General features: G+C 37.0%; 1 protein-coding gene across 25 annotated transcripts in view; it reads right to left on the reverse strand.

Annotated features, from left to right (window-relative positions):
* Nucleotides 1–8,702: 8,702 nt before the first annotated feature.
* LOC140333520 (olfactory receptor 10A7-like) overlaps nt 8,703–20,820 on the reverse strand; it is a 50,908-nt gene continuing 38,790 nt past the window's right edge. For all 25 annotated transcript variants that reach the window (XM_072415239.1, XM_072415236.1, XM_072415215.1 and 22 more), the window contains one exon: nt 8,703–9,936. In XM_072415239.1, coding sequence (XP_072271340.1) covers nt 8,977–9,936 — 960 coding nt within the window. In that variant the 3' untranslated portion in view covers nt 8,703–8,976. The remainder of the gene's footprint in view (nt 9,937–20,820) is intronic.

The following is a 20,820-nucleotide window of genomic DNA, read 5'->3' on the forward strand; positions in this document are numbered from 1 at the left end:
GATTTTGCAAAAATCGATAAACCCGAACTTTTCTCACTCTCTAAATCCCCTCACTTACCTGGTCCCCGCTGCGATGATCCAGCGTCGATCGAAAAAAAAATACTCACCTTCTCCCAGCAGCTCCTCCGGACACGTATTCTGTCTTCTTTCTTCATCCGGCGAGTGCAGGGAACCACACGGAGTCACCCACCGTACCACCCGATTCGGGTAAGTGCAGGTATCGGTGGGTGGCTTATTTGCGGGGGGGGGCTTATTTTTCATTTATCGCTAAAAAGGGGGGGCTGTCTTATTTGATGGCCCTGCCTTATCATCGGGGAAACACGGTATATGCATGTATGTACATACATGAGTGCACATGAAGGCAAACAAACAATATAAACCTAAAAAGAAAAACCTACCTGAATGAGGATCCTTCTCTGCAAAAGTGGCCAGTGTGTTTTTCAATTGCTAGAACACAGTTCAGGAGCACATAGCGGGTTCGCATTGGCGCACAACAATGCTGCACATCAAACAACTACGCTATAAGAAGCCAATTGTGCTGTGTTTAGGAATTGCATATAAACAATCACAATAGTCTGTTGGATCACCCAAGGGTCAAAGATCCTTGGAGATTGTAAAGGAGATCACATAAAAACAAAAAAAAAAAAAAAAAATTGCAAACAACTACAACATGTATACAATTGTATTAAAATAAATCATTTTTGAAAAGATCACAATAAAATATAGAGACCACACAGACACCACTAAATTGACTTGACAAAAGAAAAAAAAAACACTAACACCAAACACATGTAAACCCACACTTCCATATACAGCCAAATTAGTTTAAAATAGCCCAAGATATGTGGCCTTCAAAAAATACTTACCAAACTAATATGCAATATGACCTATTAAGGGTGAAAAACTGGATTAGCAAATATTTATACAGAACAAACATTAAAAAGGTGGTAGTAAAGACATATTATTGCAATGAAACAACATAACACACCAAACAACCCCCCCCCCCCCCCCCAAGACAAAAAAACAGACAAAGGAAAAAGCAAGTCAGACAACACCCTTATATTTGCTCATCTTTATACGAATTCGCCTGTTATTGGGACGTGCGCAGTACGTGAAATTTGGCTGTTTGTTTTTTGACAATTGGACATTCCATAATCATTTATTGATATGATCCTTTACATTTATACAGCTGTGAACAGCTATTTAATAAAAAAGAAGTTAAAATAAAGTAGGCTTTATTGTTAAAGTAATTTATTAAATGTGTGTGTTTAGTGTAACTTTAGTGTAAATTTTTTTATATTATTTTATTTTTTTTATAATATTTAAATATAAATATATAGATATATATCTATGGAAGCAAAGAAGAACGGCTGCCGAATTTGCACCAAATTTGACAAAACACCACAAAACGCATTTAATAACACCAGGCAGATCATCTGGTCAGGCATTGTAAGGGTTTAGGTAGGCGCCTATGTAAACAGCTGAAATCAGTTAACTATTTCTGAACCAGAAAATAATAGGTCATTTAAAAATATGCTTATTTCTTAGCTAATATATATATATGTTTGAAACATTTGAACACCTCAAACGTTTTTATTTAGGGCTAAGTGGAAGATGTATGCCATTTGAAAGAATGTTTTTTTTAGTGAAAGAGTGAATTAATGCAAGCTCGCCAGTGTCAAGCAGCCGGAGATGCGCTGTTCAAAGCGTAGAATCATTTCAGTTGATAACTGCCAGGAGAATACATCAGGGTATTATCGATGGCTAAAATTTGGTTGATAAAAAGGTTTGAGGACTCCGATTCCGAATCGCAAATACGCGCGCACAGGCGGGCTTCCGTTTTGGCTTGATGAATCAGGCTCCTCGTGTCTGAGCAGCAGAGAATATGCACCCAGTCATCTGTTTTTCCACTAAACATTCTACCTCCGATATCTTATGACATCCAGTTTTTTTAAGATGTCCCTATGTTCTATCACTCTACCAGGAACATGACATGCTTCCTAGTATTCTTACTATATTGTTAAGTCTGTGGCAATAATACCAGGTATGGTTAAGTAGACTTCTAAATAAATGATAAAGCATGTGATCTGTGTTTTTCATAGAAACCTTGTTTTAAAGCGCATTTATGTTGCATTTTTGTTTTTTTTTTCAGAATATAAATCCTTAAATCGTATAAGGCCTGGCCAGAGGTTACCATAAATATTACTTAGAAGACATCTAAAAAAAACAATTACAGAGGGGTTTTAATTGTTGACAGAAAATTGACAGTAAAGACATATATATATATATATATATATATATATATATATATATATTCTAGCAGTCATCAAAAGATGAGTACACCGTGGTCAAAACCATCCTGAACCATTGGTATGAGGCAGGTTGGATCCTTTTTTTTCTATGCCTGCAGCAGACATCGAAATTCATCGGACCCAGCAATGTTTTTCCAGTCTTCTTTTGTCCAATTTTGGTGAGCCCTTGGAAACTGATGCTTCAGGTACTTGTTCTTAAATGACAAGAGTGGCGCCTGGTTTGTTTTTTTGCTGCTCTAGCCCATCTGCTTTAAGGTTGAACATGTTGTGCATTAACAAATGTTCTACATACTGTACATCATTTGTAGTGAGTGTGAATGGTTATATTAGTTACTATTGCCTTTCTATCAGCTATCACCATTCTCTTCTGACCGCTTGTGTGTTTTTGCCCAGAGAATTGCCACTCACCAGATATTTTCGGACAAATCACTGTAAACCCTATAGATGGTTGTGCATGAAAATACCAGCATATCAGCAGTTTTTCAAATACTCAGATTAGCCCATCTGACGTCAACAGCCATGCCATGTTTAAAGTCACCTAAATCCCTCTTTTCCCATTCTGGCACTTAGTTTGAACTTCAGCAGGTCTTCTTTGTAGTCCATTGAGCCCTGTGATTGGCTGATTAGATATTTGCATTGACAAGTTCAACAGGTGTACCAGGTGTATAATGTATATATATATATATATATATATATATATATAAAATCTATGGTGAAGTTCTGACTTGACTCAAAACCTCAAATGTAAAACTGGCTAAACCTTTAAACAGCTTTGAAAGATGGTATTTTTTAAATTTTACAATAATCATTTTAACAAAAGCTGTAATCACTGAGAAAGCACTAAAGTTTTAAAGAGAGGAAAGTAATTTCACAGTAAAAGCTGTTCATTGATTTACAGCCCTCATTCTCCTGCTGAGTATAGGAGAGAACCTATTTGCAACCTCATATTTGATCTACTGTGCTGGGACAAACTTTGCATTAAAGAAAGATACTGTCATAGATGCCTGTTCAGTTTTATGAGTATCTTACCTAACAAGTAGTGTGTTTCAGCAGTTCTGCTTACATATAAGAGGACTGATGCTAACATCAAACAGCTGATGTCTGTAAATCATAGAAAATGTTTCCTCTTCAAGCATGGCAATATTCAGATTCAATTAATGATGAATCCCAATTTTTTGCAAATTTTTTTAGTTTTTTTCAGAAAGTTGATCAAAATTTGATCAGGTAAGGCATTTTTTTTAGATAAATCACATAGTATATGCCAAACATTAGGGTGAGGTCCAATTGACAACCTAACGCTCAGTGCCTCTGTGCTATGTGTTAAATCTTCAGTTTGACATCACCATAAGAAAAAAAGAGATTATCTGATCCCTGGAGAACCTTAATAATATAGTTTAAGCAATGAAAGGGTTAGTTAGAGCTTTGTGGGTATCTAAGCAATCCCTAAATGTTGTTGCAAAAACATTTTTTAAAGGTCAAGTCTGATTCTCCTAGAGCTAAGCCTTTTCTGTCCTTTCCAAATCCCCCACCTTTGGGTCCCAAGCCATTAATTAGTAGTTAATGAGCATTCTCTTGCAAGCTGTTTGGCAAGGAAAACAAAAAGCCCATAGTGCCAAAGTGGTGGGGGTGTTGTGATCCCCTGATCGTTGCCCAGTTCAGAAATGAGAGAACTCCTGGCAGGAAGAATTCTGTAAACAGTTTAATTTAAATCTGTCGGGGAGTGAAGGGGGAGGGTAGATCTCTGAGACAAAACATAATTAATTGTATCCTCTACAACCATTACAATGCAGGCTGGCAATATATTGGAGTGTGTATACTTTTATATACTTGTGTGAAAATAAAATTCTGTTTAAGCCCCTTGTCCTTATTTTATAGAAGCGGAAAAATTACAATCACACTTCAGGAAATGTAGTGAAAGCAGTTTTACAATTAAAATATGCCATCTTTGTTTAGCTTTTTCTTCATTAACCATTTTAGGACCAAGGCCCCCAAAAAAACAAAAAGATTTGGTTACCATTTGTAAACAGTGAAGTATTTGAAACTTTGTAACAAACAAAACAAACTAGTGGGTGCAGTATATTAGAGTATGGAACATGAAGGCAGTGAACATTGAATGGTATGGTGTGTGGCTATGGTTTAGTGCAGCGGTTGTCAACTGGTGGGCCGCTAGAAAATTTTGGTGCTCCGTGGCTCTGGCTGGTCAGAAGGACCCCACTGGGAGAGCGCACTGGCCAATGCCAGGGACCATGTGCCCCTTACGGATCGCAGGTTCGAGAAGTGGGCTAGTTGTGTCCAGAGACTCTCCTACGGGCAGCATAGTGGCTCAAAGGTAAGTGCTCTGAACTTTGCAGTGCTGGGTCCCAGATTTGAATCTTGGCCAGGGCACTATCTGCATGGAGTTTGTATGTTCCTCCCACATTCCAAAAACATGCAGTTATGTTAATTGGATTCCCCCCTAGGTTTACCTTAGACTACATTAATGACATATGACTGAGGTAGGGACATTAGATTGTGAGCCCCTTTGAGGGACAGCTGATAACATGACTATGGACTCTGTACAGCGCTTCCCAATTTGATGGTGCTATATAAATACTGTCTAATAATAATAATATGGAGGAATGGTCCTACATATGTAATTGCTGAGCCTCATGGTAATCATGGACTCTGTGAAACTATACTTATATATCTAATATGAATATTTCTTTGTATTGGACTCAATACAGCTATTTTGTATTGAATCCCATACAAATTTATTTGAATTTCCCGACGATCCACCTGCCGGCACCCAGGCATGCACCAACGTCACGGGGAAACCCCAGAGATCATCGCCACGTAATGCGGCTGGAGATGGAGGAGGAAGGACGTGTCCCCAGGACCTGCAGGGACCAGCAGGACGACGAGGGATGACAACAGAGCAAGGTAAGTGGGGTTTTTTTTAGTTAAAAGCTACCCTGAGTGTGACTCGGGATTACCACTATTTGTAGGTAAAATCTACCCCGAGTCACTCTTGGAAATACGGCTAGGGGCTTAAGGATGTTCTCCACCTTAACTCCAATTATCAGTGGTACACCATGGCTGTCAAAAACTGACAGCAGCAAGCTGAACTACAAATTCAAGAGACAAGATTGTCATCTGAGGTAGGGGTGCCCACATTTTTTTGGCTTGCGGTAGAGTTTCTTTTGAAAGGCAGGGCTCCGCGATCTACTCGTGTTGCCTTTGCGATCTACTGGTAGATGGCGATCCACCTGTTGGGTACCCCTGATCTAAGGCAAGTTTATTATTGGTGCAAAGTGCAAACAGGACTTGACAGTATATTGAATTCATAGTTAAGCAGGGCTATCAATGAGTATCAGAAACCGGAACAGAAAATCAGAAAATAATCCAAAAAATCCCTTGCAGTGAAAAAAAAAGTGAGGTCCTTGCTGTTAGTCACTGTCTGCAGGTGCAGATACATAGTTCCAGTTAGTATACCAAAAACCACTAAATGCACAGGCAAGTGCACAGTTGCATATTTGGGATTAAAAAGTAAACTCAGGTAAAGAAAATTACTTAAACATACAAAGCTGCAATAGTGATAACAGAAGCAGAATCTTTGAATGTTAGGAATATTATCAAACTCCATGAAGGGCCAGAAGAGAAAAAGTGTATGTCTAAAGTGTGCATTAGTGAGATGGGGGTGAAACTAAATTGGCAAGATGAGCAGCTGATGTTGTCTAAAGATGGTGTACACATTTAGTTCACTTTTTAAAATATTAAAAATAATGTACAAGTAAGAGATATTAGGTGTCAAGTTAACACTCTGTACAGTCTGATATCATTTTTGGAAAACTAATGTGACATCTAATATGCTTTATTTACCTAAAAGGTTGTATTTTTCCAGGTATTACATAAGTTTAAAAAAACAACTCTCATGTGCATGTGCTAACTAGCTAATGCAAACTGCTTATTAAGCATGCCACCACAAAGATTAATTTTGAAGTATAATCATAAGGGCATATGAACAGGAAATGACAAATAATATGTAACCTGACTAGTAATGTTTACCAATATCTGGAACTATGTATATGGAATCAATTGATTGATCTTCTAAACAGTTGTTAAACTTCAAATATGCTCAATGCTTGAATGCTTATCTGTACATTTAATACTTTTACGGGGCAACATCATCATAATCATAATAAAGTGATCCACATCTATACATCTGTAAATGCATACCTTTCTTCATAAAAAAAAATCAGCACATTTACCTAGCCCTTGATATGATAAAATTCCATTTCTGTTTTGTCAAATTTATTTAAAAACTGGGCAATCTGATTTAAACTATGGCTGCTTTAGGGAAGATTTTTGTTGATATTTTGTGTAGAAATTGGTTATTAAAAAATTAAAAAAATAAAATTGCAAATCAGGTTCTTTGTAAGGTCAATATACTGTGCTGAGCATGCATGCTTTAAAACTCAAAGGATCCACTCCCATTCCAAGGTGATGTGCCTGGTCCTCTACTCTTTACAAAAGGACTTAATGTGTTAAAGACTCACACTAATGAAAGTTTTCACATATCTTAGAACTACTCTGTTACACTCACATCATTTTATATAACTCCAATCCCTATATTGCATCATTTACATGTAAAAGTACTTAGAAGTACTGACAAGAAAGAAAAATATAACATGGTAAAGATGTAGCCAGTGCATGTGTGGCCTTTTTACAAAACCAGGCCTTTCGCCAGCTCTCACACAAAAAAAGAAGCTTTTGGTTGTAATTTGGAATTCAGTGTTATTCCTTTAGACAAAATGACCAGCTCACCCAAGTTCCTATTTACTATACAGTACATTTATTAATATTTTAGTTTCATGTAAGCCTCTTTTTCCATACATTCATAGTCCATTGTACATTTCTTGTCCCCTTCAATTCCATTATTATTATTGCTATTCCTATTTCACACTTGGACCCCCCTCCAAACTGTGTGCAACAGTTTGGAGAAAAACATATTTTGAATCAGAATGACTGCTATCCTGTGCAAACAGTAAAGCCATAGTTTGATGAGAACTTTGAGTGGCCTGCAAAGAGCCATAAATGGGGACCACCTCTATATACCCAACCATGGTTTAGAAATGGAATGGCCAGCTAACTCATTAAAATGTAATGGCAAGGTGCCCACGCACATTTTTACCAATAAAACAGTAAATTAACACTTTAAACCTCTGTTCTACATAAACATAAGACTAAAACATATGTTTGTTTTAGTACTAGATAGAGTGCAGAAATGTTTGAACCTCTTTCAAGCCTTTGTGATTGTTTGGTCCTTGTGGGAGATCATTTTTCTTACATTCTTTCCTCATGACCAAGTGAATAGAAACCTACCAGCAGGAACACAGACAGCAGAAAAATCCAGACCGTATTACATACTTTTCCACTGTCCATGTTCCTGCCCAAACAGGAACACAGAAAAACAACAGTAATTCTGTTTTCACACTTGGCTATGTTTACATTGAAATTGGGAACAGGCATTCCTGTGGGACTCCAGTTGCCGGTTCATAAAGAACCAGCTCATAAACTATTTACAGCAGGCAGCATCAGGTGGTACTTACCTGCTGCCACCCCATTAATTCTCTATGACTAGCCATGGAAGATGCTTGTTGTAAAAGGAAGTGGTTCAGAGATCTGAGGGAGTGGTAACTGTACCTCAATTTCACCACCAGTCTAAGCATGGCCATAGAAAGAACTTTTACCCAACTTTAAAGAATTTCCCCCCCCCAAAAAAAAATTGTTTCCCTAACCTTTAAAGCGGAACTAAACTAAAAATAAAAAAATCACACATAACCCCCAATCCCGCAGATCCCTTGATGAAGCTGATCCTTCCCATTCCTGCATCGTCTTGGAATTCCTCCTCGTCCGGGCGCGGAAGAATCACTACATCACCCAATCTCATCTCACACTGAGCAGGTGCGAGATCAGGTGACAGCCACTGTTAAGATGAAAAAAATGCTTGAGATCAGCATCTTTTTCCCTCTGGAGCAGCCAGAGCCGGGAGGCTCCGCAATGCCAATAAGTCTTCAAGACTCATATCAAGACTTAAAAGGGCCATGCTGCACCCTTTTTAAAAAAAAAAACTTTATTTAGAAGTAAAAAATATTAAGTTTATGTCCGCTTTAATGAACTGAGCCCTAACACGTTTGCCCATAACTAACATCCATATAATGGAAACATCGGATTCTGCAACATTCCTCCAAAATTAACATTCATTTGCCTCCATTTGGTTTTGCTACATTCACCCAAATCCAAAATTTTCATTAAACTCAAGAACATATGATTGGTGCTATTCTCAAAGTTTCCAATGATTTATAATAATTTAAAATAGAAAGTATTGTTTAATTAAAAAATATACAAAACTTTTGGTTTTAATTATTTAATTATTGTTTGCATGAATACTGGTTGTCAATAACAACATAGGGAGAAATGCACATCATTGACCAGCAGCACAGGGGGCACATTACAGACAAATTTTTACTGAAAAAATTATAAAATATATGAATAAAAACAGCTATGGTTTTCTGTCCAACAATTTTTTGTTCCAACATACCCTTATTGATTTTATTGTAGTTTTTGTAACGAAAGACTAGTAAAAGCCTGACAGGTAAAACAAGAAATAAGTAAAGTTACAATTTCAGATCTTGTCTAAAATGTTCCTGTTCATTAATTTTTTAAGAGAACTTTTGACCTCTTGATTCCTGAGACTGTAAATCATAGGGTTAAGTACAGGTGTTATAACACTATATAGGAGGGCTATAATCTTATCACTTTCAGGAGAGTGACTTGACTTGGGCCTTAGATACATGAAAGTTCCAGTTCCAAAGAACAGGCATACTGAAGTAATGTGGGAAGCACATGTGGAAAAAGCCTTCTGTCGTCCAGCTGAGGATCGAATATGTAAAATTGCATAGACAATCCGAGTGTATGAAATTAAGACTATCATAAAGGAGACAATTACAACCATAATAGTATATACAAAAAGGTCAGTTTCTACCATTGAGGTGTCAGTGCATGCAAGTGATATAACTGGTGGTGTATCACAGAAAAAGTGGTTTATCACATTTGGTCCACAGTACGGTAAGCTAAAAATGTAACTGGTGTTAGCCAAGGAAAGTACAATGCCACTCATCCATGTTCCTGCTACCATTTTGGAACATGCACTCTTGTTCATGATGGTAGTATAGTGCAGAGGATTACAGATGGCAGCATAACGATCGTATGCCATGACAGCAAGAAGGTAACACTCAGCTGTGCCAAGAAAAAGGAAAAAATACATTTGAGTGGCACAGCCGACAAATGAGATCCGATCACATCCTGAAAAATAATTATGGAGTACTGCAGGGATGATGACAGAAACATAGCACACTTCAATTAAAGAAAGGTTCCTCAGGAAGAAGTACATAGGGGTGTGAAGATTGGAGTCGATAAATAAGAGAAGCAGGATGAGGACATTTCCGAAAAGAGTCACAAGGTAAATCAGGAGAAAAATTACAGCAATAGCAAGCTGGACTTGAGAGGAGCTGGTGAAGCCAAGAATGATAAACTCTGTGACAAAAGTTTGGTTCAATGTGTTATAGCTTTCAGGATGTTTCATCTGGAAAGAAAGAATACAGTGGATACAGTTACAAATACAGTCCAACATCAGAAGCCATGTTTGAAGGACGACCTGTTCATACGTTCTATAGCATTTCACTCATTTTACTCTCTCTCACAATATATAGACAATTAATGGGTTCCTCTGTGTGTTTTTTTTTTTAAATCAGCACACACCCGAATTTCCTGATTAGCATTGGTAATAAAACCAGGGTGCAGGGGCGGCATATCAGACTTTTAAAGCCTGACATGCTTGGCAAAATATGTTTAAAAAATCCAAAGTCAAAAGTATATGTAATATTATTTATGGAACCTGACTACATTACAGAAATAAATTAAGACATTTCAGTTAGGATGGCTAATTTACTATGCACTAAAACTCACAAAGTAGAAGTATTGTAAAAAGATATAAAACATAAATAGGTGTAATTTAAAGCTGACACATGTAGAGGCATTGCATAATACATTCATGTTACAGACACAAAAAAAAACGTCCAGAGGCACAGACTTATTATTGAAAATTTACAGGAACATAATAAGGATGAACAGTATGACAATGATATCAATGCAAATACTAATGGTCCACAGTCGTTTAATGTTGCTATAGCTGAAAAACAATTGGACAATGCAGATAGGGATTAGTTTACACTTATGTTTTCTGTGTTTATATGTTTTCTAGTATTAATGGTAGTTATTTGTAAATCATTGTTTCTACCTAGGTGTCAAAAGACTGACAGTAACAAAATGGTCCTCTTTTAAAAATGGATTGAAGTATTTTTGCAGTTAAAAGGCTGAGTTGTTAATGGAAAAAATACACAGAAATATGTCATGGAAAATACATTTAGTAATTCAAATAATCAGTATGGATTTCCAAATGACATCTTCTACTATTTCTTTAATAAGACTATAAGTGGTGTAGTTGTGGATACAGTGTATTCACACATTACTAAAGATGTGATATAGGACCTCAAATTTGTTGAATCTCTAAATTCCTGTTGATTTGTAAATTAAAAAAAGTGGTAAATGGAAAAGTATATGTGTGGTATAAATTCTTTTTATTAGTCAGCATCCTCACCAGTTAAAAAAAAATATGCATAATAAATAATAAACCCAACAGTCTTCTGGGCAGAGCCATGACATTAACTATTCTTCCTTTTCCTGCTTGGGTGTGGTAGACACTATTTACTGCAGTACATAAGGGTATCATGAAATGATGAATGAGCATTGTTTAGTGCTTGCTTGTTCAATATCTGGGTTCACTGAAAGTAGGTAGAAGAGGGCAGCTAAATTATTAGGGGCATAGAAGATTTTATCTATGAGGAAAGAATGGTAATTGATTTCAAAATATTAATATACAAATTTCACATATCAAAAACTCAGTGTAAATATTTTTGTGGGCATCACAAAAAAAAACATTTTTGCACTTGTTGTTGGAAGCAAGTTTATTCTGCAGCTGTGAAAAAGGTTCTTTACAGAATGATCTGGGAAGATGTGTAATAGGTTTCCACAGTAACTAGTTCTACATAGAGTAGATTGTTTCAAAACAGGGTTGGATGGTTTCCTAAAATAACAAAGTAAAAAGGACTACACAGTATACATACACAGTAGAATGTTTATCCTTTCAATTGCCGTTAGGGGCCTTTACAAAGTACTTGTGTAATGCAAAACATGAATATTGCAAAACTTGATAAATATATCTCTTCTTTTAAACCCGACTATGTAGGAAGGGAATCGATAACCCCATGATTTTGTTAAAACAGCAGGAGAAATTATTTGATTTGTCTTAGAAACTGTTGCAAACATTTTCTCTTGCAGCTGAAGAGCTGTTCAGCTACCTTTGGATGGTGTTCTGCAACTATTGTGATGCAAACATACCCTAAATGACTCAAATTACCGTTTTGTCTACTAGGTCATGTATTTGTATTGTCATTATTCATATACTAAAGCCATGACACAGCATAAAATAAAAAGAGGCCAATCTGATCTGATATCTGGTAAGTAAACAAAACTGATAACCATGTTATTGGTCATACCCACATAGGTCACATAAGCTTAAGTAAAGCACATTGTTTGACCCAAGCAAAGATTAACATTCCTCCAGCCTAATTAAGAGCTGATTCTTTCACTTTTCTCATTTTGATGTATAGTCTTTTTTAGTTCTGGCTTAAAAAAAAGCTGCATAATCCTATACTAAATGTGCAATGTTGACTATTTTTAACAAATATCTATTGTGGTGTTGCCTAGTGTGTAGTCGGGGGTTTGAATAGCCTTAACATTACTTTACTACTTTACAACTTTACTTTTAAATTGGTGGTCTGAATATAACAAAGGATTTATTGGGCCAATGGTACATAGAACATGCCATATATATAATGCCCAGCATTTGGGTTCCTAGCACATGTTTAGAGGCACCATCCAATAGGCACAGGGGGCTTAGGCTTACTTTGCACTCAATTGCACACAATCAAATGTACAGTTGCTGTTATTGCACCGATTATTACATGATGCATCTGTGTTTACAAAAATATGAATTTTACAATCAGATTAACAAAGTACAGTTCTAGTACCTAGTGTGTCGTAAGAGTGCCAGTCTATTGTTTTGTACTAAAAATATTTATTAATCCAATAACAAATCTGATGGCGCATTTATGTTTTTTTTTTACTTTCTGGTAGCTGTGTGTCACAAATACCCAGCTTGAGTACATTTACTCAAATCTAGTTTATCATCTTGATCTTATATCAGCAAGAGCATCTGAGGTGGTGTTTGACCTGAGAAAGCTTGATCACCAACTTTGCAAAACTTATGAGAAATCCCCTACTGTTTGCATAAGAGGATTAAACATATTAGTGAGTTAAATACATCAGGCATATTAGCTGGCTTAAAATACAACGAGTCTGCTCATAACACTGAAAAAAAGTAATTACAAAAGGCAAGTTAAAGTGGAACCTTTTTTTTAGTGTTAGGTTGTATTTGAATAGAACAATTTCTAAAAGTTTATTGGTGTTTTTAGTACTCCACTTTTGTATTTTACCTGTAGGAAAAATAATGCCTATAAGTATTTTTTGGTAATTGGTTTAAAGGTCATGATGATAAACTGGACTTATTCTAACGTTAATCCAACTCCCAAACCTACTTGTAGTTCTTGGAATTCTGTACATACCTCTAGTGTATCTTATTGGATTTCAAGAGAGATATTGCACAGCTCAGGTGACTAGCTTTATAGTGTTAAAGTCCCCCCTAGATATTTGTCTCCAAGGCAAATGCTGAAACAATCAGACATACATAATTAACCTTTTACATAGGAGAATAATTTATAGTAACCAAAAATATATCACATACGATTATAATAAAACTATGATATGGCTAAAGAAATTATCTTTATGATCACACTACTTAAAAATCCCTGCATACCAATTACTACTAATTTGTGACTGTAGCATTTACAGGTATTTGTTTGTACCTATCTGTCATTTGCAACCCTTATTTAATATATAGTGTGTAATATGTTGGTGCTATATATATTCTGTTTATTATTATTATTAATAATAATAATAATAATAATATCAATAATAATAATAATACTAAATTAAAGAATTAGGAATTACCTTTCATATGTATCATAATTCCCCATGTCTTCAAGCTTTCTTTCCACACACTTAGTACCATATTTGTTTAGGCATTAACCTTAAGCAGTTCATGTTGTCTTATGCAGATGAGCTGTTTCCAATTACTTTGTAACTTGCTACAAAGTTACCTTCCACCTGATCAAAATGCACCTCTTAGACTATTCACTACTAGGTGGTTTGTATGATAAATGTAAGGCATTTTGGGGAACAAAATGTTGTTACTGTAAAATGAAAAAGCTCCAAAATGTGATTCACACTATTATTCTCAATTACAAATTGTAGACACATGTAGCTACACAATAGAGTCTAATACTGAGAGTTATTTTTATGATTAAATATATATTTTTCTGTTCTCTAATCATGAAAATAAGAGTGCTGTTCATCTCTCAATATAAAATTACTATTCTCTATGGCAAAATGTTTTAGTGGTTTCATTGTGCAAAGGCATGCCTGTCCATGTACAAATATCTTCTTTATTTTAATGATCTTTCTACTAATTACATCTTTGGTTCAGTATAATTATAGACAGTTTAGAAACCCAACATGTACCTTAGGAATGTCTTAGGAGTGGACCTGTTTAATGTATACCTATGATTATATTTTAAAATGAATAAGTGAGACAGAAACAACCATCCCTATACACCACTAATGGGTAGGGCCCTCAACACACCTATCTCCCATATATAATGCCATTTTACATCCCTACCCAGTGATTTGACAATTCACACCTTCAGAGGAATAACTAGACCAATTAACGCCTGTCCCAGATCCTAGATAGAATCCTTCATGAATAATGAATTATGGAAAAAGAACAAGGTAACTTCACAAACATTCACATAACATCATGTTTTTGAACAATAAGCACATTAATCACCTGACACATATAGGATTAGATTAATACTGAGTTGGGGCTATAAAACATAAAGTATGTTCCTGATAGAGCAAAGAAAAACATATAAACCTATTTTAGGATTGCAATTAACTAATTTTATGTGTAAAACAAACATGAACATACATAAGTAATACTTTCCTGTTCAGCCACTGCATTCCATTCAATTTGACTTGGAACACTCTGGCTGTCTCTCAGCCTGGAACACTCCGTCTTTCTCTCAGCCTGGAACACTCTGGCTTGCTCTCAACCTGGAACACTCCGGCGCTCCCTCAGCCTGGAACACTCTGGCTGCTTTCTCAGCCTGGAACCCACTCTGGCTGCCTTCTCAGCCTGGAACCCACTCTGGCTGACTGTCTTCTTAGCCTGGAACCCACTTTGGGTGCCTTCTCAGCCTGGAACCCAGTCTGGCTCCCTTCTCGGCCTCTAACAGATCATTTTCTCCCCTTGCACCTGAGTGCAAGTCAATATATCCCAAATCAGGGTTGGGTTGGGCCAAGGAACCCACCCTTCACTTCCCTTGGCTAGTTCCAGGGCCCTAAAGCACCTAGTTTTCTTCTAAAAAACCTATACAATTACAATTAACACACTCTTTCCCTGGAGCCTTTAACACTTTCCCTGCCATTTCAACACTATTTCTGAAGTGTCTATGTGGAAAACAGCATCCTATCTTTTTAAAATTAGCCTTTTTTGAATGTATGTAATAATACTTCTATAAACAAATAATTCTGGGGTTTGGAAAATGTCATTGAATAAAGCCCTGATGACCTTATAGAACTGAACATCACTTAGTGATTCCAATTTATTTGTAATATTTCAGATGTGTTTGACTTAATTAATAACTTGATTCTATAACTGATATTGGGACTGTTCCTTTATTTGAAAGCATCATGGAAGGTCAAACACATATCAATTTGTTTGTCTTTGGGGAAGCAAATATGTTTCCAAGAAATGCAGGAAAACTTTAATAGATATTTTGTAAGTATTATTTAATGTACTTTCTATACACATGATCAATTTGTTTTAGTTCTAATATGTTTTTGTTTTGTTCTGTGTAACTTATATACCATTGGACTGGATAGTATCCTAACTTACAGGGTGCGTAATAATTATTTCTGATACTATAAACTAAAGTTGGAGAGCTACTTAGATGACTAGCGAAACGTCATGCCTTTACGGTAAAGTCTAGTTGGATGTTAATAACTACTACCTAAAATACATAATAAGTAAAATAAGTAACAGAAGGGATGAATGCCTGTGCTTCTTATTACAGCCAACAGACACCATCATTATATTATATAAAAATAAGATGGCATGTACCATTACTGACTATAGAGCTAGTATTATACTTTTAATATATATGAAATATTTATAGTAAACAGAGTTTATTGTCTCATGTTTACTGATTTTATGGTTAACTTCACTTTTAGTCACTTCAAAGACTGAAATAATGTATTTCATCACCAAATAGACAAACTGCAATTCTTAGCTTATTTTGCAGTATCATCATCATATCAGTATCACACTTACCTCTTCCCCTCTAAAGCGCAGGCATCTCTCTCCTGCGCATGCAGGCGGTTCTGACACTGGGCGTGCCTTCATTCCCAAGATTTATAAGCTTCATCCAACTCGCTGGCCAGTCAGGAAATAGCCTCCTAACCATCCCTAGCTATTTAGCTAGCTCAGACACAGCACTCAGTGTTCGTGCAACGTGTCTCCATTGTGCCAAGCCTCTAGTTCTGTTGAGCTAGTCGCTGTTCCCCTGTTGCCTAATTCAGTGTTTCCTCTGTCCAGCTCTTGCCTTAACCCCTCGTTGTCCAGTCTGTTGGTTCCCAGCCAACATCACTGTGCTATTCCAGTGTTCCTGTCTGTCTTGCTGCCTGCCTCGACCCCGGCCTTCCCTGACTAACCTTTCTACTTTGTGGATTGGTACCATGTTTTGCCCATCCGCAACCTGGCAGTAACTAGCGCCCCAACGTCCTCACCATCAGAGGCTCTGGAGAAGACCTGGTTACTGCTTAGACTCAGCACCTTGGCCCTTCTCAGGGCTCCCACCACCTCCGTGCAAGCTGTAGCGCCCTCCTAGTGGTTATGTCTCTCCATGCGTGACACTTAGAAATATGCTACACGTGTTGTTGAGTTGGTCCTAATGTTTATACATTTTCCTATGCAAAAAATATAAAAATGTCCCATAATTACTGAATCATTTGTTTAAATCTGGTCTTGTCTATGTCTGTTGATATATACTGCATAACCCAGAAAACTTTTTCTTCATATATTGGTACTTTTGTCCAATAGATTACACTTACACAGTATAACTGGATGTGTACATGGAAGCATAGAGAGTTCAGTTTCCAAAAGAAAATAAAGCTCAGGCAGAGGAAGGATATTACTAAAGAAATAACAAATATCCTTGTGGATATTTGAAACCAATTTGTTTTTCAAGTGATGAACAACAAAACTAGGATAGGCTGATCTAATGATTCCAAAGAAACAGCATAATTACACAAATATCAGCTTGATATTTAAGATTAAAGGATAAGTGGTAAACTATTACCCAACTCCACTTCTGATGATAGTTTAGCAGAATATTATCATCATCTTATTAACTGTCATTGACTACATATGTCTTACTCATCTGTAATTCAAACTTCAAGTTTCTTTGCGTTTGTTGCTGTGTATTTTATGTCTATCTGCCTGTCCACTTTTAAAGAGCTGAAAGTGTCTTCAATGTGTAGCAAGTTTAAAATGTTTGTTTATAGAACAGTATTTAAATGAGAACATGCAATATCCAAGCAACAGGTCATTGCAACAAGTACATTGCAATCAAAGAAAAAGATTAAATCCGATGGGTGGCTATGGGTTATTACAGTTTGTCTTATTGAATGAATCCATTTTAGCAGCAGAATGGTAAATATATCTCTAAGTAATAGTTTGGTAGACCGCTGTACAGCCAGTGATCAGTTTTAAGAAAAAGGTAATAGATTATACTTTTACATTTGTAATGCTATAACTGGTTACTGCCATTGTACTAGAAGAAATACGGCTTTAATAGTTGTGAGTTCTATAAATACAGATGAGATAAGCAGGAAAGAACATGCATTGTGCATACTTAATATAAAATGGTAGTAATAAATAATATTTACCCTGAAAACATGATACTTGTAATCCTGTAAATCAGGTATAATAAGGCGATATTACAACAGGATTTCTCCAGGATTTCTATATGTTATATTTGAACCTGGGAGGTTCCCTTTGTGGATGCGCAAACAAGAAAATTAGATGGGAATATGGATGAATACTAGGATAAACTTAACTTCCTTCATACCTTTTTTTAAAGTTGAAACAATCATATTGGTCAAAATTTTCTCTGTTCAGTTTTCTGACATTTAGTTGAATTAACCCAGTGTTCTGGTTCATTTATAGCCAAACTGAATCCCCTTGAGTGCAATGAAGCAAATTCGGCCGCAAGGCTCAGATAATTCAGCCAGCATGCTGGGGCAGCTGTCATATTTCCTAAAATTAGCTGATATCAGGTTGCCCCCACCCATATACCCCAACACAGGAGTCAGATCATAGGGAAGAAGCCCTTTCCCCCAACAAGGACCCTTGCCACCATTGGGGGCAGGCAGGGGTTTGCTTTTTCCAAAAGAGGCCTACATGCTTTTTTGCTATCCCAGGAATATTGTAGGATAATTTTTGAATTTTTTGAGGAGATACATTGTTTTTGTAAATAAAAGAAAAGCTTTAAGATGGATAGAGCAGATGGTATCAGATAGCACAGATGGTATAATCTTATTTGGCATGCCCCATACGATTTATAAAGTTTCCCAGTGACTAGGTAACAGATAGATTTTTAGAAGAAAGACAAATTTCTTACAGAACAATAGGATAATATGGCTGTGCAAAATTTTACTAAACACTCTTATTTCACTTAGTTAACAGTCATAATTCTGATTGTTAACTAGGGGAAATCACAGCAATTAGTACCACATACATAAAAACAGCTCAGAAATTAGTAGTGAATGAAACAGATAATAAAAATCAAATAGGATTGTCCCAGTGTTGTCCAAGGTTCCTAAAACAGGCTAGAGATAAAATCTCTAATGATTTTTTAAGCAAAAATATTCATTTTAAAACATTTTTCATAAATCTGAATTCCATCTCGATACTTTGCCCTATCTAAACTGAACCGATCTGACTTTCAATCCTGATTTTCCCGTTCTGCCTACCTCTATTGGAGGTATGCTTTACACTAATTAGGATTAATTAACCATGAGAGATTGAAAAAAATAATTACATTTCCTGTTTTTCTCTCTTTCATGTGCAAAAAGAGTTTATGTCAATTACCATCGATTTGAGCTCCTTGCAAAAGGTTTGTCCTGAAATGTTAAACATACCTAAACCAAGGGAAAAACACTGTGTCTGATACAGACAAAACACAAAAATCTGCTAAAACTGTTACAAATGAAAGCTTAAACCATGAAAGGAAAATCTGCTTATAAGTTTACATGTAGATATGCAGGTAAAAATACTTTTGGAATCCTACCAAGCAAGTTCAGAATTTTCCATACCAACATTGTATCCCAGGGAGGAAAAATGTATAGTTTAGAAAACAAGTAATGTAACATAGTCTTGTGACCATGTAGGCCAAACAGCAATAGGTAATGTTATAAAAAAAAAGATATGTAAAATCAGGACTGAATTCTTTCATGTGAGATACTTTATGCTGTTGAAATAGAACAAAAAGTCAAAATCACTCCTTTATATGCCATTAAAGACCCTCCACAAAAACAAATGGTACAATCATGGTACAGAAGTGTCAAAACGTTCCAAAATTTTTCAAGGTCAAGGTTTTTAACAGGTACATCGATGTCGTCAAGAAAAAACATGCAATAATAAAACAATTTCCAAAATTTGGTGGGGTATGGGTACAGCAACCATGCAAGGGCGTTTAGACTAAAAGATGGTCAAGTGGGTGGCGGGCTCCAAGCCTATGTTTCAATGCGGGTGAAGAGCTGTAGTGCACCCAGCATGCCCAGTAAATTTTTCCATACAATCATAGTCAAAATCTCTCATTTCCTTTGTCATGATATCATTGATCTTGGTTACCCAGTGGGCTAGGGAAGGGGGCACTGCTTGTTTCCAGTAGAGGGTGATGAGTTGGTGGGCTGCTGCTAGTAGGTAGCAATAAAAGGTTTTTTGAGAGACTGGGTAGCCTGGGAGTATCAACAATAACCCAATTTCAGGGATTTAGGAGATAGTGGTAGCATATAATTATGAGCATATAGAAAAGATATTGTGCCAATATGGTTGCAGGACTGGACAAGCCCACCAGATATACAGGTAAGTACCTTCCGCTTTACCACACCTCCAACACTTACAGAGAACTGAGGGAACTATGCGGTGTGGAGAAACTGGGTGTCACAGATCCCCGCAGGACCAGGCCACTGTCTGTGTCACCTACCTCACATTCCTCTGCAGCCAGCAGTAGCAGCAGCCCTGTTCTGGAATCCTGTCCGCTGGTCCCTTCCTGGTCTCAGTCATGTGATCCTTTAAGAGCTGCTTCTTTACCCCAGAGAACCAGAGTATTTCGCAGAAGCACTTCCTCTGCTGTCAAAAGTGTAAGCTCCACCTAAAGTACCTCTGCTCCAACACTCCCTCTGGTGGTGGGTCCTCTTAATTGCTGGTCATGTGACTCCCATCTGCCACATGACCTCCCCTATAAAAGGAAGTGACTGGCAACTGGAATGAGTTCCCCTATGCTCTGTTCCAGGTTCCTGCAATTCCTGCCTGTGCCTTCAGCCTATGATTTCCTGTGTACTGACTTTGGCTTTGATCTTTGACTACTCCTGCTTGCTGCCTGCCCTGACCTCTGGCTTGTTTGACCTCGATTCTGTCTCACATTCCTGCACCTCGCCTGATTCTTGTTTGTCAGAAGTCACCTGCCTCTTCTGCACAGGGGCTGCAACCTGGCAGTTGCCCGCAGCATTACATCTTCACCTCCAGAGGCTCTGGTGATGACTGGACAGACGTTTAGACTCTGCGCCCCGTGCACCTCTGTGCCAACTGAGCTGGTGACACAGAGGGTCCACCATCCTGCCCTGCAGCACCGTGACACTAGGTCTTTGTATCATTGTGATAATATTTTGTATCCACAGACGGAAGATTTGTGTGTCAACTCAAAGGCAGTGTGTCAGTCCAGTTCTGCAACTTAATTTCCCAACTCTCTGTGCCAATCAGCAACAACTTTAGGTTGTGAGCTTCTCATGAACCCCTATAATTATTTTATATAGCAATGACACAAAATTATGTCGGAATTCAGGGAGGGTACACAGCAGTTCAAATTCTGTTAATGGCCTTTGTGAG

Source organism: Pyxicephalus adspersus, chromosome 6 (assembly GCF_032062135.1).
Source record: "Pyxicephalus adspersus chromosome 6, UCB_Pads_2.0, whole genome shotgun sequence".
NCBI lineage: Eukaryota > Metazoa > Chordata > Amphibia > Anura > Pyxicephalidae > Pyxicephalus > Pyxicephalus adspersus.